The following is a 21699-nucleotide window of genomic DNA, read 5'->3' on the forward strand; positions in this document are numbered from 1 at the left end:
TGGTAGATCCAGGCTGGTACCAACCACTTTAAGAAACAAAATTAAGAAGTTTTTATAAGTTCACAGTGCTCATCCAGCACTAAGAACCACCGAGGCTGATCTTAGTGACCATAGTTTAAATCAGGAAGTAGAGGCAAAGTAGGTGAAATTTGTCCAGAGTTCACTCTACACAGATGGAACAGGTTTTCTTTTCTTTTTTTTTTTTTTTTTTAAGATTTATTTATTTATGATAGACACAGAGAGAGAGACAGAGACAGAGACACAGGCAGAAGGAGAAGCAGGCTCCATGCCGGAAGCCCGACACGGGACTCAATCCCGGGACTCCAGGATCGCGCCCTGGGCCAAAGGCAGATGCCAAACCGCTGAGCCACCCAGGGATCCCCAGAACAGGTTTTCAAATCCAGGTCAGGCTCACAGAACCCATTTCCTTCCTACTTCCCGCATTGCCTATCTCTGTCTCTCGTATAGAGGCAGGTTGAGGACCAGGACTACGGTTATTAGGTACCTCAACATAGCAATGTAGGCAAATGTCATTTCAGTGTAAAAATAGGTGTGCACTAGAATGTGCTCTATTGATTATTAATGGAGGCGTGAATTTCTTTAGAAGCAAATCTCTGGCTCAACATCTTTGTACATACGATAAACAAAGCCTGGGAATAGTTTCTCCAGAGTGCACCTACCGGACCGTGATAATGTCATTTCCAATTAACTGTCACTCTCAACACTGTCTGCAGTTTCGGGTACTGTACTCAGCCCATAAACTTTTACAGAATAATAAATGAATGAAGAAATGTCCTCCTCAATAAATAGCACCAAATGAGAGTGGTCCTAATTGGAATTTTATTTCAATTTTTCTCCCCCCATCATTGTGTTGGGAAACAGTGATCCTTCTGCTCCCATTTCATTACTGCTGCATCCCTTTCTCCTCTCTAGACCAGAAAAAGAAACAGTTACTAATTTGGGGACTGTTGCTGATTTAGGAACAACTTTAATTCCATTAAATTTCTGCTCACAGACATTCTATACTATTAAATGTTGCCACTAGAGAAATGCAGAAGATGAAGGATTTTAAAGGTCATTTGGTTCAGCCCCAAGGCTTTGGAGCAAACTCTCCTACAAATGTCTTAGTGTCCTATGATGTCACTGCCTTGCTTTCAATACCCTCCAATATCAGCCCCAAATATCAGTCCATATGGTAGCAGGAAGTCTTGGACTTGGTTTCAAATAGACTGTTGCAATGTCCCTGTAAGGTAGAGTGACTACCTCAGTGTCCCTGATGCAGTTCTGGTTTATAGTTAATGTTACAGCACCTTATAACCAGCAGCTTCTTTCACCCTCAAAGCTATCTTACGTTAGAAGATTTATTATATAGCCATGCTTCATAAGCACACAGACATTTATAACATGCACTCCAAGTTTCAGTTCAGAAGACATGAACACACACAGCCCCCATCTTTCCTTATTTCCATTCTTACCTAACACATGCCCTTTGGTATGCTCATGCATGTCTGATGATGACTCCTCCCTTGCTCAAAGCTTGTTCCTGTCTCTGAGTTTGCTAATGTTCCCTTTGTTCCTAAATGTTCCCCTGCCCCACTCCACTTACATAAATCTTACCCATCTTTCAAACCGTGCTCAAGCCCCACTGCCATGAAGCCGCCTCTGTCTACCTCAACCCACACTGATTTCTCCCTTCTCTTAACTTCTACCCATGACATTTGCTTTGCTAAAATAAGGTAAGGAGTGAAAGGCACATCTCTGGGAATGGACTCACTCCTCCTCCAAATGCTGTGCCTGTACACTGTTTAGAAGCCTCCAGGTAGTACCTGGTAATGGTAATTTGGTCTTTATCTCAACAGGTTGGCTATCTTCAAAGATGCTTCATTAAAAGAAAGGAGAATATAATGCATAATCCATTCGCACATGCTTTTTTCTTACAAAACTGTTGTTCAGCTAAGAAAGCTGCAAATAGAACATTTAAACTGGAGCCTCTCTTGAAAATTAACTTGCCTAACCTCTTAGCCAAGCATATGTGCACACCCCCACACCCCCTACCCCCACCACAGCATCCTTGAAAGATGGTCATCCATCTTGTTGGTAAACACATCATTTGAGCCCATCTCTCCAGATACCTTGGTCCTTTGCTGGACAGTTCTGGTTGTTAAAGTTCTTCCTTATAATAGAGTATTTCTCAAAGTTAAGTCTGTGGACCATCTGCACCATAGTTATTTGAGGTGCTTGCTAAAATCACAGATTCCCAAGTCCAACTCTGGCATATTGAATCAGCATTTGGAGCATTTGGAGCAAGGAGAGAAACAGTCATTGTTAACAGGTTTTCCAGGTGATGTTTATGAAACATGTAAGATTCACTGTTAGAGTCAGTGGATTCTACACCTAGAATTTAGTTCTACTGTCCTAACTATGGAGAGCAAGACCCTTCCATTTTCTTTGAGGCATGTCTTCAAACACTGGAAGAGATCAGTTCTCTCTACTTCCCCTCATTCATATTCTTTTGCAATCCAGGTTATTTCACTCTTCTTTCTCCTACTACCTCTTCACACTCCTCTAGGTCTTTTCCTGCTTGCCAAAGTCCCCTTCCCCCACCAAATATGCCCAAATGAGAGAGAGCACTAGATTTATAATGCTTTCACGACATACTGACAATTTCAGCAGTGCAGTTCACCCTCGGATGATGTAGGGGTTAAGGGTACTGACCTCCTGTGCAGTCAAAAACCCACACATAACTTTTGACTCCCCCAAACATAACTACTATAGCATGCTATTGGCCTGAGGCCTTACTGATAACATGAACAGTCAATTAACACATATTTTGTATGCTATGTTATATACTGTATGCTTATAATACAGTAAGTTATAGAAAACATTAAGAAAGCCATAAGGGAAAATACATTTGTATTACTATACTGTATTATTCAGAAATATTTCACATATAAGTGGATCTATATGGTTCAAACCCATGTTGCTCAAGAATTAACTGTATATCAATTTACACTTCTACCAGCTGACAATAAGAAGATCCATTTAGGCTTAAACTAACCAACAGGTATTACCATTTTGCAAATCTTTGCTTATTTAATGGGCACATGATGTTGACTCCTCACAATTGTTTTGAGTACCTTTAAAAATATTTTCCACATATATACTGGCATTTGGTAGCTCTTTTGTGAATTGTCTGCCTTTTCTGTTATTTTTTTGATTTTTAATTCATTGTGTCGATTGCTACAAGTAAATTCCTTCAATGCATTATCTCATGTAATGCTACAAACATTGCTCTCTTTACAGAAGAAACTGAGCCTTCAGGAGTCTATGATGAGGAAACACAGATCTTCTACTTCCTCACGGATTCATTCCTCTTTCATCATTTTTTTTTTTTTTTTTTTTTGGAGGAGAGCTCTTCATCTTCCAGACACATTGTAAAGTGAGTTAATATTGCTGAGCATTAAAGATGAACTTTGGAGAAAGACTCAGAAGAGCACCAGGAATATTCACAACTCTGTTGTCTCCTACTTACACTTACGATTTCCCTTATTCTTTTTTATTTTTCCTGGTATAGAGATAATAGTGATCAAGTTATAATCAGTTGGTGGGTCACGATGCTACCCAAGGTGTAAGGTTTATCTACATATATATGCCAAGAGAGGTACTGACCCTAAATGACTACCAGAAGAGGATCAAAGTGAGTAATTTGGAAATGATGTAGAACTCCATAACAAATTAGAGTATCAGTAGAAATCGTTCAAAAGCAAGTGTTTGGAAGTAAAATTGTCTTTCATTTTTTTCCATTTTATATTATCTGATATTCCAAGACCAGTGTTTATGCAATTAACTAAGATCCTAATGTTAATTCATTATTTACAGCATTTCAGACCAAACAGCAGAGCATCTCTGGGTTTTTGGTTAATTTAATCAAATTTTATGCAATTATACTTTAATTAAAAATATGTATGCAGAAAGTTGAAACCCTAATATTTAAATCAATTGAATTTACAAGATTAAGAGAAATGAAAACAACTAAGTACAGATCTGAGTTGGAAGCACAATTAAAATAATTTCATCCTATACTCTCTTTTTCTAAGAAGGTAGCCAGTGCCCAAAGGACAGGAGTTCTCAAGATCACACAGTGAGTGGTAACAGTGAGATTCAAATTGAGACCCTCCCTATACAGCTGGGCCTGTCACTGATCTTTGTTCCTAACTTCACTTAAAGCAACCCTGGTCCTCTAAACTCTTATGAAATCTCCCAAACAAAACCTAGAAACCAGTCGTCAAAACAGCTAATTCAGTTTTTAAAGTCTTGTTCCACAGGCTTTGCAATTCTAGGCAGCCTGATAAAAGTCCTTGAGGGCTATATTCTTCTAAAAGCTGTAGTGAAAACTCAATTTCTTCCTTATTAGTCATTAGTAGAAACATATTCATTTGTAATTCCAAAGTCCTGCATTTTGCCCCAAATTTTTCTTTCATGTAATAAACATAATGAAAAAGAAAAAGAAATGTATTATATGTCATTTATGAGGCCCGTTTCCCCAAATAAGAAGGAACCCCTTTTTTTTTTAATTTCTTCCTTACTCTTCTAGGGTTCCCATTACTCTCTTTCCAAATCGATAATTTTGAATTACATAAAAATTTAAGTTCACTTTCTTAATACAATTTTAGTTCCTCACAACTTAATGCCTGGCAACCATGCTCTTTTCACAGAACATAAAGACAATCTTGACATTTATACTGATGGTTCTAAATAGGGATATGAAGCAAGTTTTAAAAAGCATGGGCTATTTCAATGTATTTGTTAATTGTCCAGTTTCTAGAATTTTATCCTCCACAACTTGATCTGAATTCAGGCATATGGCAGAGATATTGTGGGTTCAGTTTTGGACCACGGCAATAAAGTATCACAATAAAGTGAGTCAAATGAATCTTCTGGCTTCCCAATGCATAAGAAAGTTATGATTTACACTATTCTATAGTCTATTAAATGTGCAATGCCATTAAGTCTAAAAAAAAAGTACCTACCTTAAAAAATACTTCATTGTTACAAATGCTAACCATTATCTCCGCTTTCAGTCAGTCATAATCCCTGATCACAGACGACCATAACAAATAATGAGCCAAGCCCTAAAGCCATTAAAACCGACCCCTTGAAAGCCACATTAACTGTCAACCGTCTCACAAGGTACAGGCTCTCTCAAACCTCTCCTTGGAGATTCAGGCACGGTGGCCTCTGTGCTGCTGGAAGACTCAACTTGGTGGCCCTCCCAGGGGAAGGTGAGAGCCCAGAGGTCCGAGGAGCACACTCACTGCAAATCTGACTTGGCAGTTCTCTTCTCCCAGGTAGCATAAGTCTCCTGAGACATTGGTCTCCAGCCACAGGTGCTCTCCGTTCACGGCATTCTCCTGGAAGGAAAAGATCCACCTGAGTTCAGTTTTCTTTTCAGGCATCAAGGGGGGAGATCTCAAATTTAGATTCTGGATGCAAGAAAATAAGCGCAGCCCTGGAGATATGGTTGGTGTTAGTCCTATCAAAATTCTAGAAACAGAATAGATATTTGGGAAAACTTTGTCTGAGCCATAACTAAAACAGACATTAGGCCTATAAAAGCTTTATCCACAGATGCCGTCATCTGTGAAACATATTTTAAATAAAGGAAGAAAAATCCCTCACATTGCTCAATGGAAGGCCATATTTATCCAGGCCCAACACTGCACAGCCCACAACAGTTGAGACCAAAATCCTATTAAAAGGTGCCTTTACTTAGTAAATTAGCTAAGAAGAAGGATAGTGGTATTAGAGTACTTTAAAGACTGTTTGAAGCCATATGTATTATCAGTAATGGGTAAATTATATTCTAAAGCAGAGGCCTCTCAAAACTTACTTTAAGTCACTGTGTACTCAAAGCATAATGAATTTCTACTCATTCACACTTTTCCTACTTCAGTACATCTTTTACCCATATAGTTCTACATTCCTCAAACGGAGTGATTTCCCTGCTCCTACATAGTCACATCTGATGGCAAACAGAGGTGCTGTGATGGGTGACATAAGTACAATAATCTGATGTTCAGGAACACATACTGTTTCATTGGGATGGGTGGGGGGAGTATAATACTTTAAAACAGGATAATGAATAGGATGCCACCTTCCTTCTGGCACACTACCTCAGAAACATTGTGGATTTATGTATTAATTGTGAATTTTGCTCATTTGCTTGAAAAGGACTCAGCTACTAAGGAAGGCACTGTATTGGGTTAACCACAAAGAGAGGAAGTTTACTGATTTTAAAAGAAAATTGCTCTTGTTTTTATCTCATTCATCAGGGGGGCATGCAATCACTCTTCCATGGGGGATGTTATAGACTGAATTGTGAATCCCCCCCCCCTAAAATTCATATGTGAAGCCCTACTCCTCAGTATTTGAGGATGAAGCCTTTGAGAGTTAATTAGGTCATGAAGGTGGAGCCCTCATGATTGGGATTAGTGCCTTGATAAGAGACACACAAGAGGGCTTTCTCTCCATGCATACACGGAGGAAAGGTATCTGAAGACAGAGTGAGACAGCAGCCATCTACAAGCCAGGACATGGGTTCTTATCAGAAACCGAATATACCTGTGCCTTGATCTTGCACTTCCCAGCCTCCAGAACTGTGAGAAACAAATTCCTATTGTTTAAGCCACTTATGGCATTTTTGTTAAATGACTTCAGTAAGGAGCTTTACAAAATAACCAAGTAACTTAGAAGTCCATCTCACATGAGTCACCTTTATAATAACAGACTCCAGAAATGCCCGCCTGACTGCCCTCTGAATCCCAAAGCTCAACATGAAGTAGCAGAAACATATACTGAAGAGAAGCTGAAAAACATACAAAGTGCCATCATCTCTTAAAATAAATGTATTTCTTAAGATTCCAGTACAAAACCTTTCTTTTCAGAGCCCATAGGCTCAAATGATTTTCAGGCAAGAATAAGTGTAGGTTACACAGACTTCACAATCTGAGATAGATGACACCAACTCTTAGAAGAGTGAAGGTGAGGGGCAAGAGAAATTCATGAGTTCTATAGATATTGAAGGATCAGGAACAACACAAGGCGGGAGGAGCAGGCCCTGCATATCTCAGAATGCCTCAAAACTCTTCCAAAAAAGAAAGCAATGCTAATGAGAATCACCACCCTTCATGTCAAAGGGTGACTGACCGTCTTTCCACTAGAAATTTTTCTTCTCTGTTGGTCATTTTTCCCTGTAGAAAGTCATGTTCATGTTCTTTATGAAAGTCAACGGGAAAATGGGGTTCACTTCACAGTCCACCTTACAGAAAAGCAACAGAAGCAAGACAAGAACACCCTAGAAATTTTCAGATAGGGATGGATGAATATCCATTTTCACTTAAATATGTGAAAGGCCTGTTTTTGTTAGGTATCCTAAAGAAATTGGTCCCCAAAGTCTAAAACAGCCTATTATTGGGAACTTAATATCCAACTTTTTTATTGCCATTTATAGAATAAAATATTTTTTTCATTCTGTTGTTCTTTAATTCATTCAATAAACATTTATTCCAGACCACTGGTGCCAGGCACTGGGTTAGTGTGGCAACCCACGGCATAAAACCTACCAGAGAACATGAAAACAAAACACATAATTACAGCATCAAATATTAGGGAAGCCAAAAGAGCAAAAATCCCGCCAGCAATTTAAAAAAATGGAGAGTAAAATGTTGCCGTGGGTCAAATGGTCCAAAACCACTGATAGTAAATACCAAACTAGGCCAGAAATTAACTCCTGGGAGGTCAAGTAAGGGAAGCAGGAGCAGTCAAGACTTGGGGACTCAGATTTGCAAGCACTCCACTAACTCCCCAGGCTGGTAGGCTTCACCTGGGCCAGGGGCTATTTGCCCCCTGCATACTACATACCACCTACAAGCGCTCAGATCCTTGCTGATAAACCTTGACTCAGATTCAGGCATAGCAGAGCTGCTAGGTCCAGCTAACCTCATTCTGAAGAGGAAATCTGGTCAGAAAGACTGTCCTTTGAGGGAAAGAGAGAAAAAAAAAAGACAAGAGGTTTCCTGCCACAGTGGCTCTCAAATGTGACTGCTCATTAAAATGAACTGGTGAGTTTTTAAGAATACCTGGGCACCATCTCCAGAGAGTCTATTTTAACTAATGTAAGGTGAAACCTGGACATCATGAGTTTTCAAAGTTCTGAAAGGATTAGTGTGCAGAGAGCCTGAGATCCCCTAATCTAGCAAACCCTACCCTACCCATTCAAGTTAATAGATTCTGGAACTTGTCTATGACTGACATATTAAATTTGATACTTTTCTGTCCTTGTACAGTCACCAGAAAAGGTAAGAGAGGAGGAGAGATGAGGAGGTATAAGGTAGCCCAGAGAGATTTTAAGGAAAGAGACAGGAAACCATAGATACATAGTGAGAAGGTTCAAAGTTAACAAGATAGATCCTGGGAATAAGAGAAAAGTCTTCAATGCACAAACCTTTAAAGAAGCAACAGAGTAAATTAAATCCGTTTATACACTTACTTAGTAATCTTACTTTAGGAATGTACCCTAAGGAAATAATCCTAACAGAAGAAAAAAACTATTTACATCAAGAAGCTTATTTCTACCTTGTCTAATAAAAAATTGGAATTATCATAAATGCCCAGTAGAGAAGAATGTTTGATAGAATAATACATGAAATGGAATATTTTTAAAAATATTTTATTTATTTATTATGAGAGAGAGAGAGGCAGAGACACACGCAGAGGGAGAAGCAGGCTCCATGCAGGGAGCCCGACATGGGACTCAATCCCAGGACTCCAGGATCCCATCCTGAGCTGAAGGCAGCACTAAACTGCTGAGCCACTGAGGCTGCCCATGAAATGGAATATTATAAAGTCATCAAGAAGTACAATTATGAAGATTGGCCATATGGAAAACTATATGATGTAAAGTCAAATAAAAATAAAATTCGAGATTACCTGTATATTATGATCACAACTTTGAATATAAATAAGAGCTGGAGAAATTATATTTGTAGTTTGATTTCTGGACCCATACATCCCTGTTAGTTACTTCTACTTGTTGTTCTCCTTTCCTGGAAAAGTTCAAGAATGAGTTTTCCTTATTTGCTACCTTTACTTCCTTTGGCTCCATTATTTCTTGAACCCAACTCCATCAGGCATTCTTCCTTCTCATTCCGCTGTAACTATTTTTGTCAACATCATCAATGACTTTACAGGGCTAAATCCAATGGCCAATTCTTGATCTTTATCTTAACCAACAGCTTTTGATACAGATGATTCCTTCTTTTAGGGACACTTGCTTCCTGGAAACACTATACTCCTTTTGTTTTTGTGGCACCTCATTGGCCACTCCATCACAATCTTCTTTCCTGGACCTTTCCTATAATTCCAAACTCTAAACATTAGAATGTTCCACAGCTCATTCTCAGATCTTTCCTCTATCCACATCCAGTCCTTAGGTTACTGCATTTAGTTCTCCTGGCTGTAGATTCCATCAATTAATTATTGCCTCCCCCATTAAACCTTCTCTTTGAACTTCAGATTCATTAAACAAACAAATAAAAAACCCTGCTCTCTCAGTATGTCCACTTGAAACAAAAAGCACCCAAAATTTTACTCTCAAAACTCAGCTTGTGATATACTCCTTAAATCTGCTCATACTCCAATCTTCTCCCTAGATTTTCAGCAAATGGCATTTCCTTTCTTATAGCCACAAATATTTGCTAAAAACTTTGGGGTCATTCTAGATCTCTCTTTCCCACTCCTCCCATCCGCTAATCTTATTGACTCCAGTTTCAAACTGGGCATGAAACTCAATTACTTACCACTTCAACTGTCACCACCTGATCTTCCATAATCTTTGGCTTAGAATGTCCCAATAGCCCCCCAACCGGTGTCCCTGCTTCAGTACTGCCTCCCCATGGTCTGTTCTCCACAGAACAATGAAAGTAATTGCTTTAAAATGTAAATCTGAGCAAGTTACTGATCTGCTCAAAACTCTTCAAAGGTGGTCCATGAACTTAAATTGAGTGCAAAGTTTTTACTATCTAGACCCTGGTTGCCTCCCTCACTTTCTGTTTCTCTGCAACTTCATTTTCTGTCCTGGTTACCTCATCTTCTATCATACTACATCTGAGTCATTGACTTGCAGTCACACTGGTCTCCTTGCTGTTTCTCAAACAGGCTAAGGAAGCTCTCACATCAGGTCCTTTGAATTGGCTGTTTCCTTGACTAAAAATTCTTTACACAAGATACCTACATTGTGCCTTACTCATTTTTGTTTAGGTCTTTGTGAAATCTCCCTACATCCCTATTCACTGCAAATGCTGTTTATTATATCCAAATTGTTTACTCTTCTCCATTTTGATTCTATATGATTAATTTCTATTTACTTTCTGGTCATCAGATCAAGTGTTACTCCCTCCAAGAAGCCATCACTGACCCCAAAGCTTAAGTCTTAAGTCAAGTTACTTTGTTAGTTTCTCTCATCAAACCATGTTCTCTTCCCAAAATTATCTCCATTGGTAATTATCTATTCATTGGCATAATTATGTGATTAATGTTCCCTCATATACTAGATTCTAAACTCCACTAGAACATTGAATGTCCACTTCACTTAGTTCCTGGAAAATAGTAGATGACAAATAAATTTTGAGAATTGAAAAGATGAAAGACTAAGAATCAATAAATGAATGAATGGTCATTTTGTTACATGGAACTCCAAAGGGGTAGAAAGGGATAAATATTTTTAGCTGTCCATTAGTTTAGAGTCATTAACTGTGAGAAGTAAATATAAGTACCCAATAGAAACATGACAGTATTCTAAATCACAAACAGAAGAAAATCTTTTTTTAAAAAAAAATCATGCAAAATAATGACGAAGCATATCTTTTACTAGACTACATTTCTCCCATGCCTCATTCTTTTCTTGTGCATCTATCTTGTCTGATGCCTAATAAAGTACATTTATAGTAAACTTACCCAAAGAGAAATCTGGACTTTGTCCTCAGCTCTAGGAAGGTCATCTCCCTAAGTGCTTGGAAAGTCCTACCTGATAAGAGTGTTATGTTTACCTTGGGACATGGAACTATGCCAGGTAGTCTAAGAGAATCATGATTTATGGTGGGGCTTGGAGCCATATATCAGCTCACCCTTCAGAGGGGCTAGAGATTACATTCCGCCATGAAGAAACCCAACCATATCTACATGATCAAGCTGCAACTACTACTCAAGGCACCAAGATTCAGATCAATCGGCAATATGCCATATGTACTGTCACACATGGTTGCTGGGAGAGGTTAGCACTGTCCACAGAGCCATTGGAAGAGGATAACTCAAAGCTCCACCTTGGCACTCTCCTGGACTCTGCACCATGTACCTCTTCCCTTGGTGGATTTGAATCTGCATCTTTCACTATAATAAGCCATAAACGTGAGTGTAACAGCTTTCAGTAAATTCTGTGAGTCCTTCTAGTGACTCATCAAACATTTTGAGTATGGTGCTAGGGAGTCCCAAGCCCTCAATTGATGTCAGAAGTGAAGGTGGTCTTGGGGACTCCTGAATTCTGCATAAAGATATCCAGCTGGGGGTTGCATTCACACAAGAATAGAACAGACAAATGAACCATTGTGGCTCTCTTCTTACATTTCTGATGAATCCTTCTCTAGATCAATATCAATAAACATGAGACAGATTTTCCACCGACTAGCTATATGACCCTGGGCCTCTCTAACTATCCTAAACCTCAGTTTACTCACCAATAATAATTGTACTTCACTCACAAAATCATAGTGATATTTAAATGTGAAAATGCATAATGTTCAATGTTTTGCACCCAATAAGAAGTTAATAGGTGTTCAATATAGTTTCTATTATTTTTGCTGTGGTTACCCTTGCAAAACTGAATAAAGAAAATTCATTTAAAATGGAGTCAGGGGATCCCTGGGTGGCGCAGCGGTTTGGCACCTGCCTTTGGCCCAGGGCGCGATCCTGGAGACCCCAGATCGAATCCCACATCGGGCTCCCGGTGCATGGAGCCTGCTTCTCCCTCTGCCTGTGTCTCTGCCTCTCTCTCTCTCTCTCTCTCTCTGTCTCTGTGACTATCATAAATAAATAAAAATTAAAAAAAAAAATTTAAAAATAAAATGGAGTCAGGACCTTAAAAAATAAACAATACAATGCAATACAATACAATACAATACAATGGAGTCAGGAGGGAACGCCTGGGTGCTCAGTGGTTGAGCATCTGCCTTCGGCTCAGGGTGTGATCCCGGGATCCGGGATTGAGTCCCACATCAGGTTCCTTGTGGGGAGCCTGCTTCTCCCCCTGCCTATGTCTCTGCTTCTCTCTCTGTGCCTCTCATAAATAAATAAAATCTTTTTAAAAATAAATAAAATAAAATGGAGTCAGGAGATCAGATGAGGGAGCTGACACACTCTACCTCTTGTCATTAATTGCAGACTCCCAACTTACCAGAAGAGACTTATCTTGCATTTGCAACAAGGAGAAGCCTACTTTACTACTCCAGCAGGAGGAAAGAATTTCTCCTCCCCTGCAACAGGCTCAGCCAATAAGAAAATACCACAACTCAGCCAATGAGAAATCATCACCTCTCTGGACTCTGGCTTTTCTCCAATGGACTTCTATTCAAAGCAGCTCCTCCCACTGTCCTCCTTTTCTCTATGAAGTAATGGCTCCCTCTTTCTCTCTTTTGATCTCCAGACTCAGGTATGGTTTGCCATAGCTTGCATGTTCCAAATTGCAATTCCTCTGCTAGTTCTAAATAAATCCAGTTTGCTGGTAAAATAACTGGCAGTTTTCTTTTAAGGTAGACACTCTCCAGTTTTCCTTCCCTTCTAACCCATAGATGTTGGTATTATTCAAGTTTCTTTCCTTGGACTTTGTAGCCAAGACTACTAGTGATTCACTAAAATAATTTTTTCCTTCTTCCTGGACATATAGCTAGACTTCATTACCCAGCCTCCCTTCCAACTACTTGTGGCCATGTGACCAAGATCCAGCCAATGGAACATAAGCATGAGTAGACATGCACTGTTTTCAGAGTTGGCCAATTGAAACCTCCCACATGCTTTCTTCCACGCTCTTTTCCCACACCAGATACTTGAAAAGTCAACCTTTGGGATGATTTCAGAAGCCATCTGGTTAGGATATAAGATCAACTGCCTGGAGCATTGAATAACAATGTGGAATAGGACCTACTTCCCGCCTAACTTACTTGAAACAGTCCTGGTTTGTTATATGAAAGAGAAATATACTTCTCCTCCATGGTAATTATATATTTTGAATATTTTATTTATTGCAGCCTCTTCTACACCAACTAATATAGGCCTCATATTTTTGTCTGGATTTCCTTTCATTATCTATGTCTACCCCCAAGTTACTTACTGAAGAACATGTCTAAACTGAGTCCTGATTTCTTCTGCTCTGAACTCAAATTCTGACATTCTCTTTGATATTTTACAATGCTGCAAAATTAATTCCTTTAGAACAGAACTATGATTAAGTCTCTGTCTTGCTCAGGATGCTTAAACAATGCCCTATTATTTATAAAATGAAATCCAAATTTAATCTCACATACTAGACCTTCCATTAATGGCACCAATTTGTCTATCTTTAACCTTCCTTGTATGCATCTTTGTACATTTTCCTCCTTCATCTCTCTTTTCTAAATATAGCCATATCTTCCTTCTTTTGTGCAATGTTTTTGGTTTATTCCATTCTCCCCACCCAGGAACCTTTTTCTCTCTCCTGTACACATCTACCTTGAACTATCATCTCAAACAATACATAACTGAGAATATCTATCTGTGCTAGACAGAAAAAATAGTTCTCCCACTTTTAAATGAAGATAACATTTCTTCTGTATTTGTGAGCACTGAGACAAGTCTCTATAGATACACATATGTTTATATACATCCATCTGTATAAAGACAGATCTAGCTACCTAAGAGTAGAGACCCATCTAGGTATGGATTTATAGATACAGATATGAGTCCTTGCTCTCAAGTTCTACTGAAGTCCTAGTAATGGTTATAGGTAAGAAGATATGTGTGTGTATTGGTGGGGAAGAGTTTGAATAACACAGAGTGAACTGACACTAGAAGCAAATAGTCTACACAAAAGGAAGACACTTGCTTACAAAAATGTTTTGAAACAGTAAGGAAGTTATAAAGATGTATCTCATGTAAATGTCCTTACAAACTCAGAAAAGAAAAGGAAATCTCAACTGTCTCTCCCTGAAAATTTTCATGATAATAGTAGGTAGAATTTGTCTCAGATGGTTTGGCTCTGTGCTTCCCAATAAGTATATGGCTACTGAGAATTTGATATATGGTTAACTCTAACTGAGATGTCCTGTCAATGTAACATTCACAGCAGACTTTGAATACTCAGCGTGAAGAAAAGGATGCAAACCACTTCACTGATAGTTTTTATACTGATTACATGTTGAGATAGTAATATTTTTTATATATTTGGCTGAACAAAATATGGTCCTAACGTTAAAATTACCTATTTATTTTTACTTTTAAAAAATGTGGCTACCAGAAAATTTAGAAATACTTTTTGGTTCACCTGTATTTCTATTGGGCAGTGTTAGTTTAGATAATCACTTGCTTAGAGGCAGAAGTTCAGACCCAGACACTTCTCAATGACCTGTGAAACTGTGGGATTCTATGATAACTCCCAGCAGCCAGTGTGACATAATTTAAAATTCTTAAAATTGGGGGAAATAAAGGATTATGAGGGTTCTGGAAATCATGCTAGATCTGTCCCACTATTAACACAGCTGACCAGGACCAGGACCTTCACTGATTTATAGTTGGTTAGCTCCTCCTGACCTCTCAAGCATCAGGTACAATGATTAACCTGACTAAACAGTTTTTGAAATGGGGATGGGAGTGGAGAAAATGTTGAGGTGAGAGTCACTATTGGGGACAACACCCAAACCTGAAGGTACAAGAGCTAAAGCCTAAAAGCACAGGTTTGTCAGGACCTGCCATCTGAAATAAGACTGAAATGAGAACATGCGCACACACATACCCATACACACCTGCCTCCTCCTGTTTCTTCATTCAAGGTTTCTAAAGATAAGATGACCTAGTTTCATAACCCAGTTTAAACCAATCCTGCGTGAAGATTCTGTTTCCCTAATCTTGTTCCTGAACCAAGTGGTGAGGTGGTGTATAATTGTGTTTTGTTTCTACCTGCCTAGGAGAATGCAGTTATTTTCTTAGCATTGTCAACTAGAGGCAAGAAAATATGGTCTGGACTTAGAGTCTGGCTTTGTTTGTGTTGATCCTATTTTCCATAACCCTCACGATTGGAGGAAATTTTCCAAGGAGGGAGGGAAAAATGAACTGAAATTAAAATCGACATTAAAACCAACATGCCCTTTAAGAAAGATCTGGATGACTTTTTCACCATTGCTTTGAAAGTTGTTTTAGGCAGTGTAATGGGCAAAAACAAATTATAAAACAGTGGAGACAGAGTAAAACCCACCTCCTATGCTCCCTGCTATAATACTAAAAAGAGGGGAAAAAATATCTAAGTATGAATTAAGTCTCCATCATAGAATGAAGCATATGACATTTAAGAGAAGACACACATTATCTATATAACAGACATACTTCTACAGGGGCTAAATCACTCTAAACCGGAACCTTGGATTCCAGCCCAGGAGATGAGAATTTTTTTCCTTTTTGAGTATTACTCCCTTTCTGGCAACTTAGCTTGTTTTCCCAAAAACTGGTTTGGTCAACATGCATGATATGGTGTCCATGGAAGCAGCCCCTACAGGTTGTCACCATAAGGGTGAAGGGTGGTAAGTTGGGAGGAATGAGATCAGACCACTGTTGTACTCCAAGACTTAATTAAATGTGTCATACTAGGAAAGAGATTTTTAAAGAGTTACTTGGTATTCAAATAGCATAAACCCATTTCTTTTTTCAAAAGAAGCTTTGGACTCTTGTCTACCAATCCTTTCAGGAACTGGAGATAATCTGAATGCTGGTCAACTCCCACTGAAATGTCCACTTCTCACCAATTGAATAGAAAAGCTGCCCAAATCAGTTTGTCCCCTGATCTCAGCAGCCAAATAGCAGGTAGGCCTATGATCCCATGCTCTCCATTGTGAAGAAGAAAAACTGGGCAAAAAACTTGGTCCCTCCCTTCAAGGAGCCTGAAATCGACCTGAGGACCTGGACTAAGAAAGCAACTAAAAACCACTATTTTGGTTCTAAGGTTTCTAAGACAGTGCACCATGGGTAGAGGTATTGTGAGGAAACAAAGCAAAAAGTGAATAAGATAAACAGAATTAGGCCAGTTGAAAAGATGAGTATGACTTGGCACAAAGCAAGAGAGGAAATCTCTATAGGAAATAGCAATTTCCACATGTGTCTACTGTTGTCAATAGAAGGCTCAGGCACCATAGTGAAGACTGATTTGGCTACTCCCCACACATCAACATGCAGGGTTCTATCCCTGACATGCATGGAGGGGCAGGTTTTTGCTCAGGGAGCAGGAGAGAATGTTCATGAAGAGTCACCAAGAAAATGAGATCATATGAGAGACACAATCTGATAAATCCTAATAACCATTTGAGTAAATCATAGCAAGAGGGAAGTTTTGGGACTTTGAGGAACAGCTAAAAATAAGAGAGAGATAATATATATCACTAAGTAGGTAAATGAGAATATGAAAATGAGAATATGAATACTTTAAGGAAATTATTAAGTTTACATACCCAACACATCAAACCGATTCCTACAACAGGATACACCTGGCCAAAGTACACAGGTGCCTACAGTCTAGGCTCACCAAATCAGTGCACCCCTGTAGTCAGGTTGCTCCTTAAAGCCCTTTGCACAAAGATATTTATGGAAACCATTGTGCCCCTTCTAAAGGCTTTGGCACAAAGTCAAAACAGGACCCCTTTGGGATTCTACAATAAGTAGAAATGTAGGGACTAAGTTTTTAATTCATCCTGATTTGTCTTGCAACTTCAGATGTACCACGAACAGCTTTTTGTATCTGTTTTTCCGCTGGTGAAATGCAGAGAGGGGAGGTGACTTAAGTCAGGGGCTCAGAGTCCTACCTATAAGCCTTTGAGATGACCTCATCCCCCTAAGGCCACCCCCTCATTTGGGAAACATAAAAGGCTCCAAGCCAAATCAGAGATCAGTAAATAGTAAAAGTGAGTAAGTGAATTTTGATCATTTCAATGCCGTTAGTCCAGAGAATAGGCTGATAGAAGGGGCATAGGTGGTCGTGCTGCTTTTCCACAGGGAGCCAGGCAGGGGGTGAGATGAGGGAATGACAGAGACAAGTCACGCCCATGGCCTGAGCTCACACTTTAAGCAGAACAAAGAAAATCCTGGTTCAGCAATGTGAACAAACCAGCAAACTAAGGTGACATAAATCAAATTAGTGAAAAGCACATTTGTTAGGAAAAGCCAAAAATTTTGAAGCAAGGGCAAGTCTTAGAAAAAAAAAAAAAAAGCTTTAAAATGTTTTTTAACCATCTTCTTCTTCCTCTCTTCTGAGAAAAATGTTTTATAATGATCATAATAAGGAATCAATCATAAATAAGGAATTGTAGTGTTGGTCACTGTTTGGCTTTAGTTCGCTAACAGCAGTATCAGCCCACAGTTAATTTTTTTTCAGTCATATCTTTATAGCTCCTTACACGTCAGAACTTCAAATATGCCCTCAGATGGAGTGTCTTCAGAGGAGGCTTTCAGTGCTCCCTCCATTGTTAAACATCTCCAAAGTGTTTCCTGCCATGCCATCGTTTCACCGGGGCGCCATGACAGGGCGCCCACAATCAAAGGAGAGGGAGGAAGAAAGAGCTTAGCTCTTACTTGCTCTTCTCCTGCTATGTAGTGCAGCCTCCCACCACTAGCCCAAAATACCATTTTGATGAGATATTAGAGTGCATACATCTCTACAGGAATCAGAAAATAATACCTTCTTGCTAAGCTTCAGCTCAAGCAGGACACTTCTTTTTAAAAGTATTTTCTGATAACTATTTCCACCATCAAATAGAGATGGAACATCCTTCCTGGCACTCCATGACTTTGGGCTTCTCTATTCTAGGTGTCACCACCCTATATTCTTGCTACTGATTTTTGTATGCTGACTGTTTCCTGAGCTTCTCAGAGGCAGAAATCCCATCTTCCTCATTTTAGAATCCCAAGGAACCAACACAGGCTCTAGCACAAAGCAGGGACTCAAATATGTGATGAATTACTGAATTCATCAACTATATTATTTCTGATTAAATAAATATGCAGGCTGCACAGTTGACAAAGAACTTTCACCCTTACTGCCATATTTGATCCTAATAACACTCAAGAAGTCCCCTTTAGGGAGGGGCTACAATTGTCCCCATCTATAGATGAGGACACTCAGACAAAGAAATCAAGTAACTTGACTAACATCACCCAAGAAGCAAAAGGATTTAATGACTTTTTCTATGTCAGTGATTTAAACTATCCTTCATTAGAATCCTACCTCTCAAATAGGGTCCTACTACTTGGGGGTCAGAGGGTTATTTAGGCATCATAAACACTAAATTCACTGGTTTGGGTCCCTGATTCCCAACATTCGCACTATTGGATCAAGGATGATGCTCTTTGATCTTATTTATCTGCTTATTTACCCATGTAACTCTTTTTAATTATATAAACACTGGTATAAATATACTCCATTATGGTTTAAGAGTTTATTAAGTCACTGTCCCAGAATATAGGGAAACTCCAGGAAAGGAGCATTCATCCTAAGCACCAATCCAGCACATGCAGGTGCTATCGAAGCATTTTCACGACCCTATCACGGAAGAAGCTGCATCTCAGTTAAGTCCAGTCTTCTTCTAGGTAGGCAGCGTACATTGGCACGAGTCCAGAATGTAAAATAAGAATGTCAGTAAGCGTGTGCTTGGGAAAGAGGAATAATTGTTTTAATATAAAAGGACATTAAGTCATGACAGATGGGCTAAAAATATATATTTTAATTAAAAAACCTCTTTTCCTTTCCCCCACCCTGCCCTGCAATGCTCTTTAATATGGGATAACATGAATAATCCCCACTGTTCAACGCAACTACAAATGCTAAACAAGAATCACCATCAAGATCAAACTGGCAAAATTTTTAGGGCAGTCCTCCTCTACCTTCATGCTGTTCCCTACATTCATTCCTTCAAGGAAGGGACAAAGCCTTTCAGTCCACAGTTATAGATGTCTTTGACCAAGAACGTGATTCACTGAAGACCCTCAATAAATGTATTCTAATTAATTTAAGAACTTCAGAATGCAATCTTCAGCTCAAGTTAATAGCTTTTGTGTATGTGTTTTGGTTAAAATTGTTACTATACTCAAACCACTGATACCAGACCCATCTACCTTTGTGTTAAGGGCAGAAGTATATCAGACAGGAGGGCATGAAGTACCTAAAATGTAAAATGAAATCATCTTGTATCAGGGAAAACAAAAACAAGAAAACAAGCACCTAAAAGGAAAAGAAGGCAGTTTGAGCTGAGGAAATTAAGCTTAGATGCCATGATGTTGCTAAGAGTAAGCTCTATTCATCATCAAGTTGGCAAGAACCAATAAAGTATGTGCACAGAGATACTTTTTATCTCACAGCTGCAAACCCAGGCAGTAGTGCCTCAAATAATTCATGAAGTTTTTATTTTAGTCTGAAACACATCTGATTTCATACAAAGGAGCTATGTTGCTGGAGGTTTGCAAATGGAGCTATGGCTTAGGTATTTGAGGATTGGTCAGTGAGCAATATTGAAAATTATTAAGCCTTGCTTCATAGCCATAGGGAGCCCGAGAACGAGAGAGACACACATGCAATTGAATTATGTTGAAATGAAAAAGCCAACACCTACACTCCAGTCCAGAGTCGCTCTGGGCTCCTTTGCTGGACCATTTGCCACAGGAAGGCTGAGGGGATGTGCAGGAGCCAGATGCTGCAGGCCTGCCCGGGAGATTGCTTTCCTGCAGCCAGAAGAAAAAAACACAAAGAAAAACCAACATCAGAAAGTAATACACAGTTAAAAACTTCCCCTGGGGTAAAAACAATACCTGAGTTAGTCTTCCACATGCGAAAACCTTTGCAAATGTATTGGAATATAGGTCTCTAAAGTGCATGGTGAAGATAGAGGCTGGCAAGTCTCAAAATACAGCAGGGAGCCTGAGGGGATCACTTGGGGGGCAGTATTGCTTCAGAACCAGAAATTAAAATGTAAGTCCCTATTTAGGGTAGAGGGCAGAATGCAGGTCTCTCTGTCTACAAAAAAAAAAAAAAAAAAAAGAGAGAGAGAGAGAGAGATCTAGGGCTTGGGTGGTCACAATACTTGGACAAGTTTAAAGCTGTCAGAGACAAAAGTTAAGAAGAAAAGTAGGCTCCTGGGGTCTTCTGTTGAAATTCTATTTCCCAACAAATTGCTCTCCAAGCTGGTCACAGGGCCAAGTTCAGTCTTGCTCCTCTCAAGAACATCCTCCCTCATCCTTGCAGAGGACTTCTGCAGATAGCTTGAAGTTCCAAGTGGGAAAAGACTGATTTGTATCTGTCAGGAAAAGGCACCTGCTAAAAGACCACTACCTTACAAAGGCCCACGGAGAGATAAAACCAAAGCATGTTGCTTAGGTTGCATTTGTTAAAAAGAACATAACAGATTGCAGGTCGGAAAGGACAGAATGAATCAGGAGAGGTTGAGAAAGTCAGCCCTGACCTTGGTCTGCAAAGATAAGAAATAAGAGGAGTTGCTTTAGCAAGCAAATCTAACAACTACAGGAAAAAGGGAAGGGAAAGGAGAGGAGAGCCTGGTGGACAAGTTGAGAACAGCAAGATAGAGGAAGAAAGCAGGGAGATCCTGTGGTATCACCATTAATAACATAAGTACAATTTCTGAACAACTCCTTGAAAAATGCCAGACAAGGGTCTCAAGCTTAAATATAAGTACCGATTCATGAATTAACTAAGTGGCTCCCTGGAAAGGAGGGGGGTTTTCCCTCCATAGCGGTGCCCACTTGTGCTTTGAGAATGACCTGAACTAGACTCAGGTGGGTCTGTGACCCTGCAGCTGAGTCCTGGACAGATTTGAGGGCGAAGCCCAGGAATCTGCATGTATACACGCTTCCTCCTGTGAGCTAAAGTTTTCAAACTGCTCAGTGGGATTGTGGAGAGACTTTAATCTAAAGAGGATATGAAATGGAGAATCTTCCAAATATACCCTCAGGAAAGCAAAATTTAAGAACTTAGAGACTGATTTCAGGTTAATGCCTGCTTTACAGAAGACTGGAAACCTATCCCTCAACCAATGAACATCCACCAAGATTGTCTCCCCATCCTCAAGTCACTGAACTTGCTGCTTGGACTCAGGCTAGACTCCCTGCTCTTCACACCCCTGGCCATAAAAACAGCCCACCCCAAACTGCTACATGGACTTGCCTGCAGCTTGCTACAGTTTTCATTTCCTGAATTGCAACTCCCATGCTATTCTCAAATAAACTCAATTTCTGATAATTTGAGCTTGCCTTGTTTTACCTCTTTATTTAGGTTGACAATAGCAAGTACATTTGGGCAAGTGGGGGAGCACTAACTTACCCAGGACCCTTGAAAGAAAGCATCAGTAACTT

The 21699-nt window shown here is 39.5% G+C and overlaps 1 protein-coding gene across 1 annotated transcript in view; it reads right to left on the reverse strand.

The window, feature by feature from the left end:
* The window catches only part of DGKI (diacylglycerol kinase iota), a 429239-nt gene that overhangs the window by 263168 nt on the left and 144372 nt on the right, over positions 1-21699 (reverse strand). The window contains 2 exon segments of the mRNA XM_077850064.1: positions 5316-5411; positions 19947-20055. Of these exon segments, the coding sequence (XP_077706190.1) occupies positions 5316-5411; positions 19947-20055 (205 nt within the window).

This window comes from Canis aureus, chromosome 15 (genome assembly GCF_053574225.1).
Source record: "Canis aureus isolate CA01 chromosome 15, VMU_Caureus_v.1.0, whole genome shotgun sequence".
Lineage (NCBI taxonomy): Eukaryota > Metazoa > Chordata > Mammalia > Carnivora > Canidae > Canis > Canis aureus.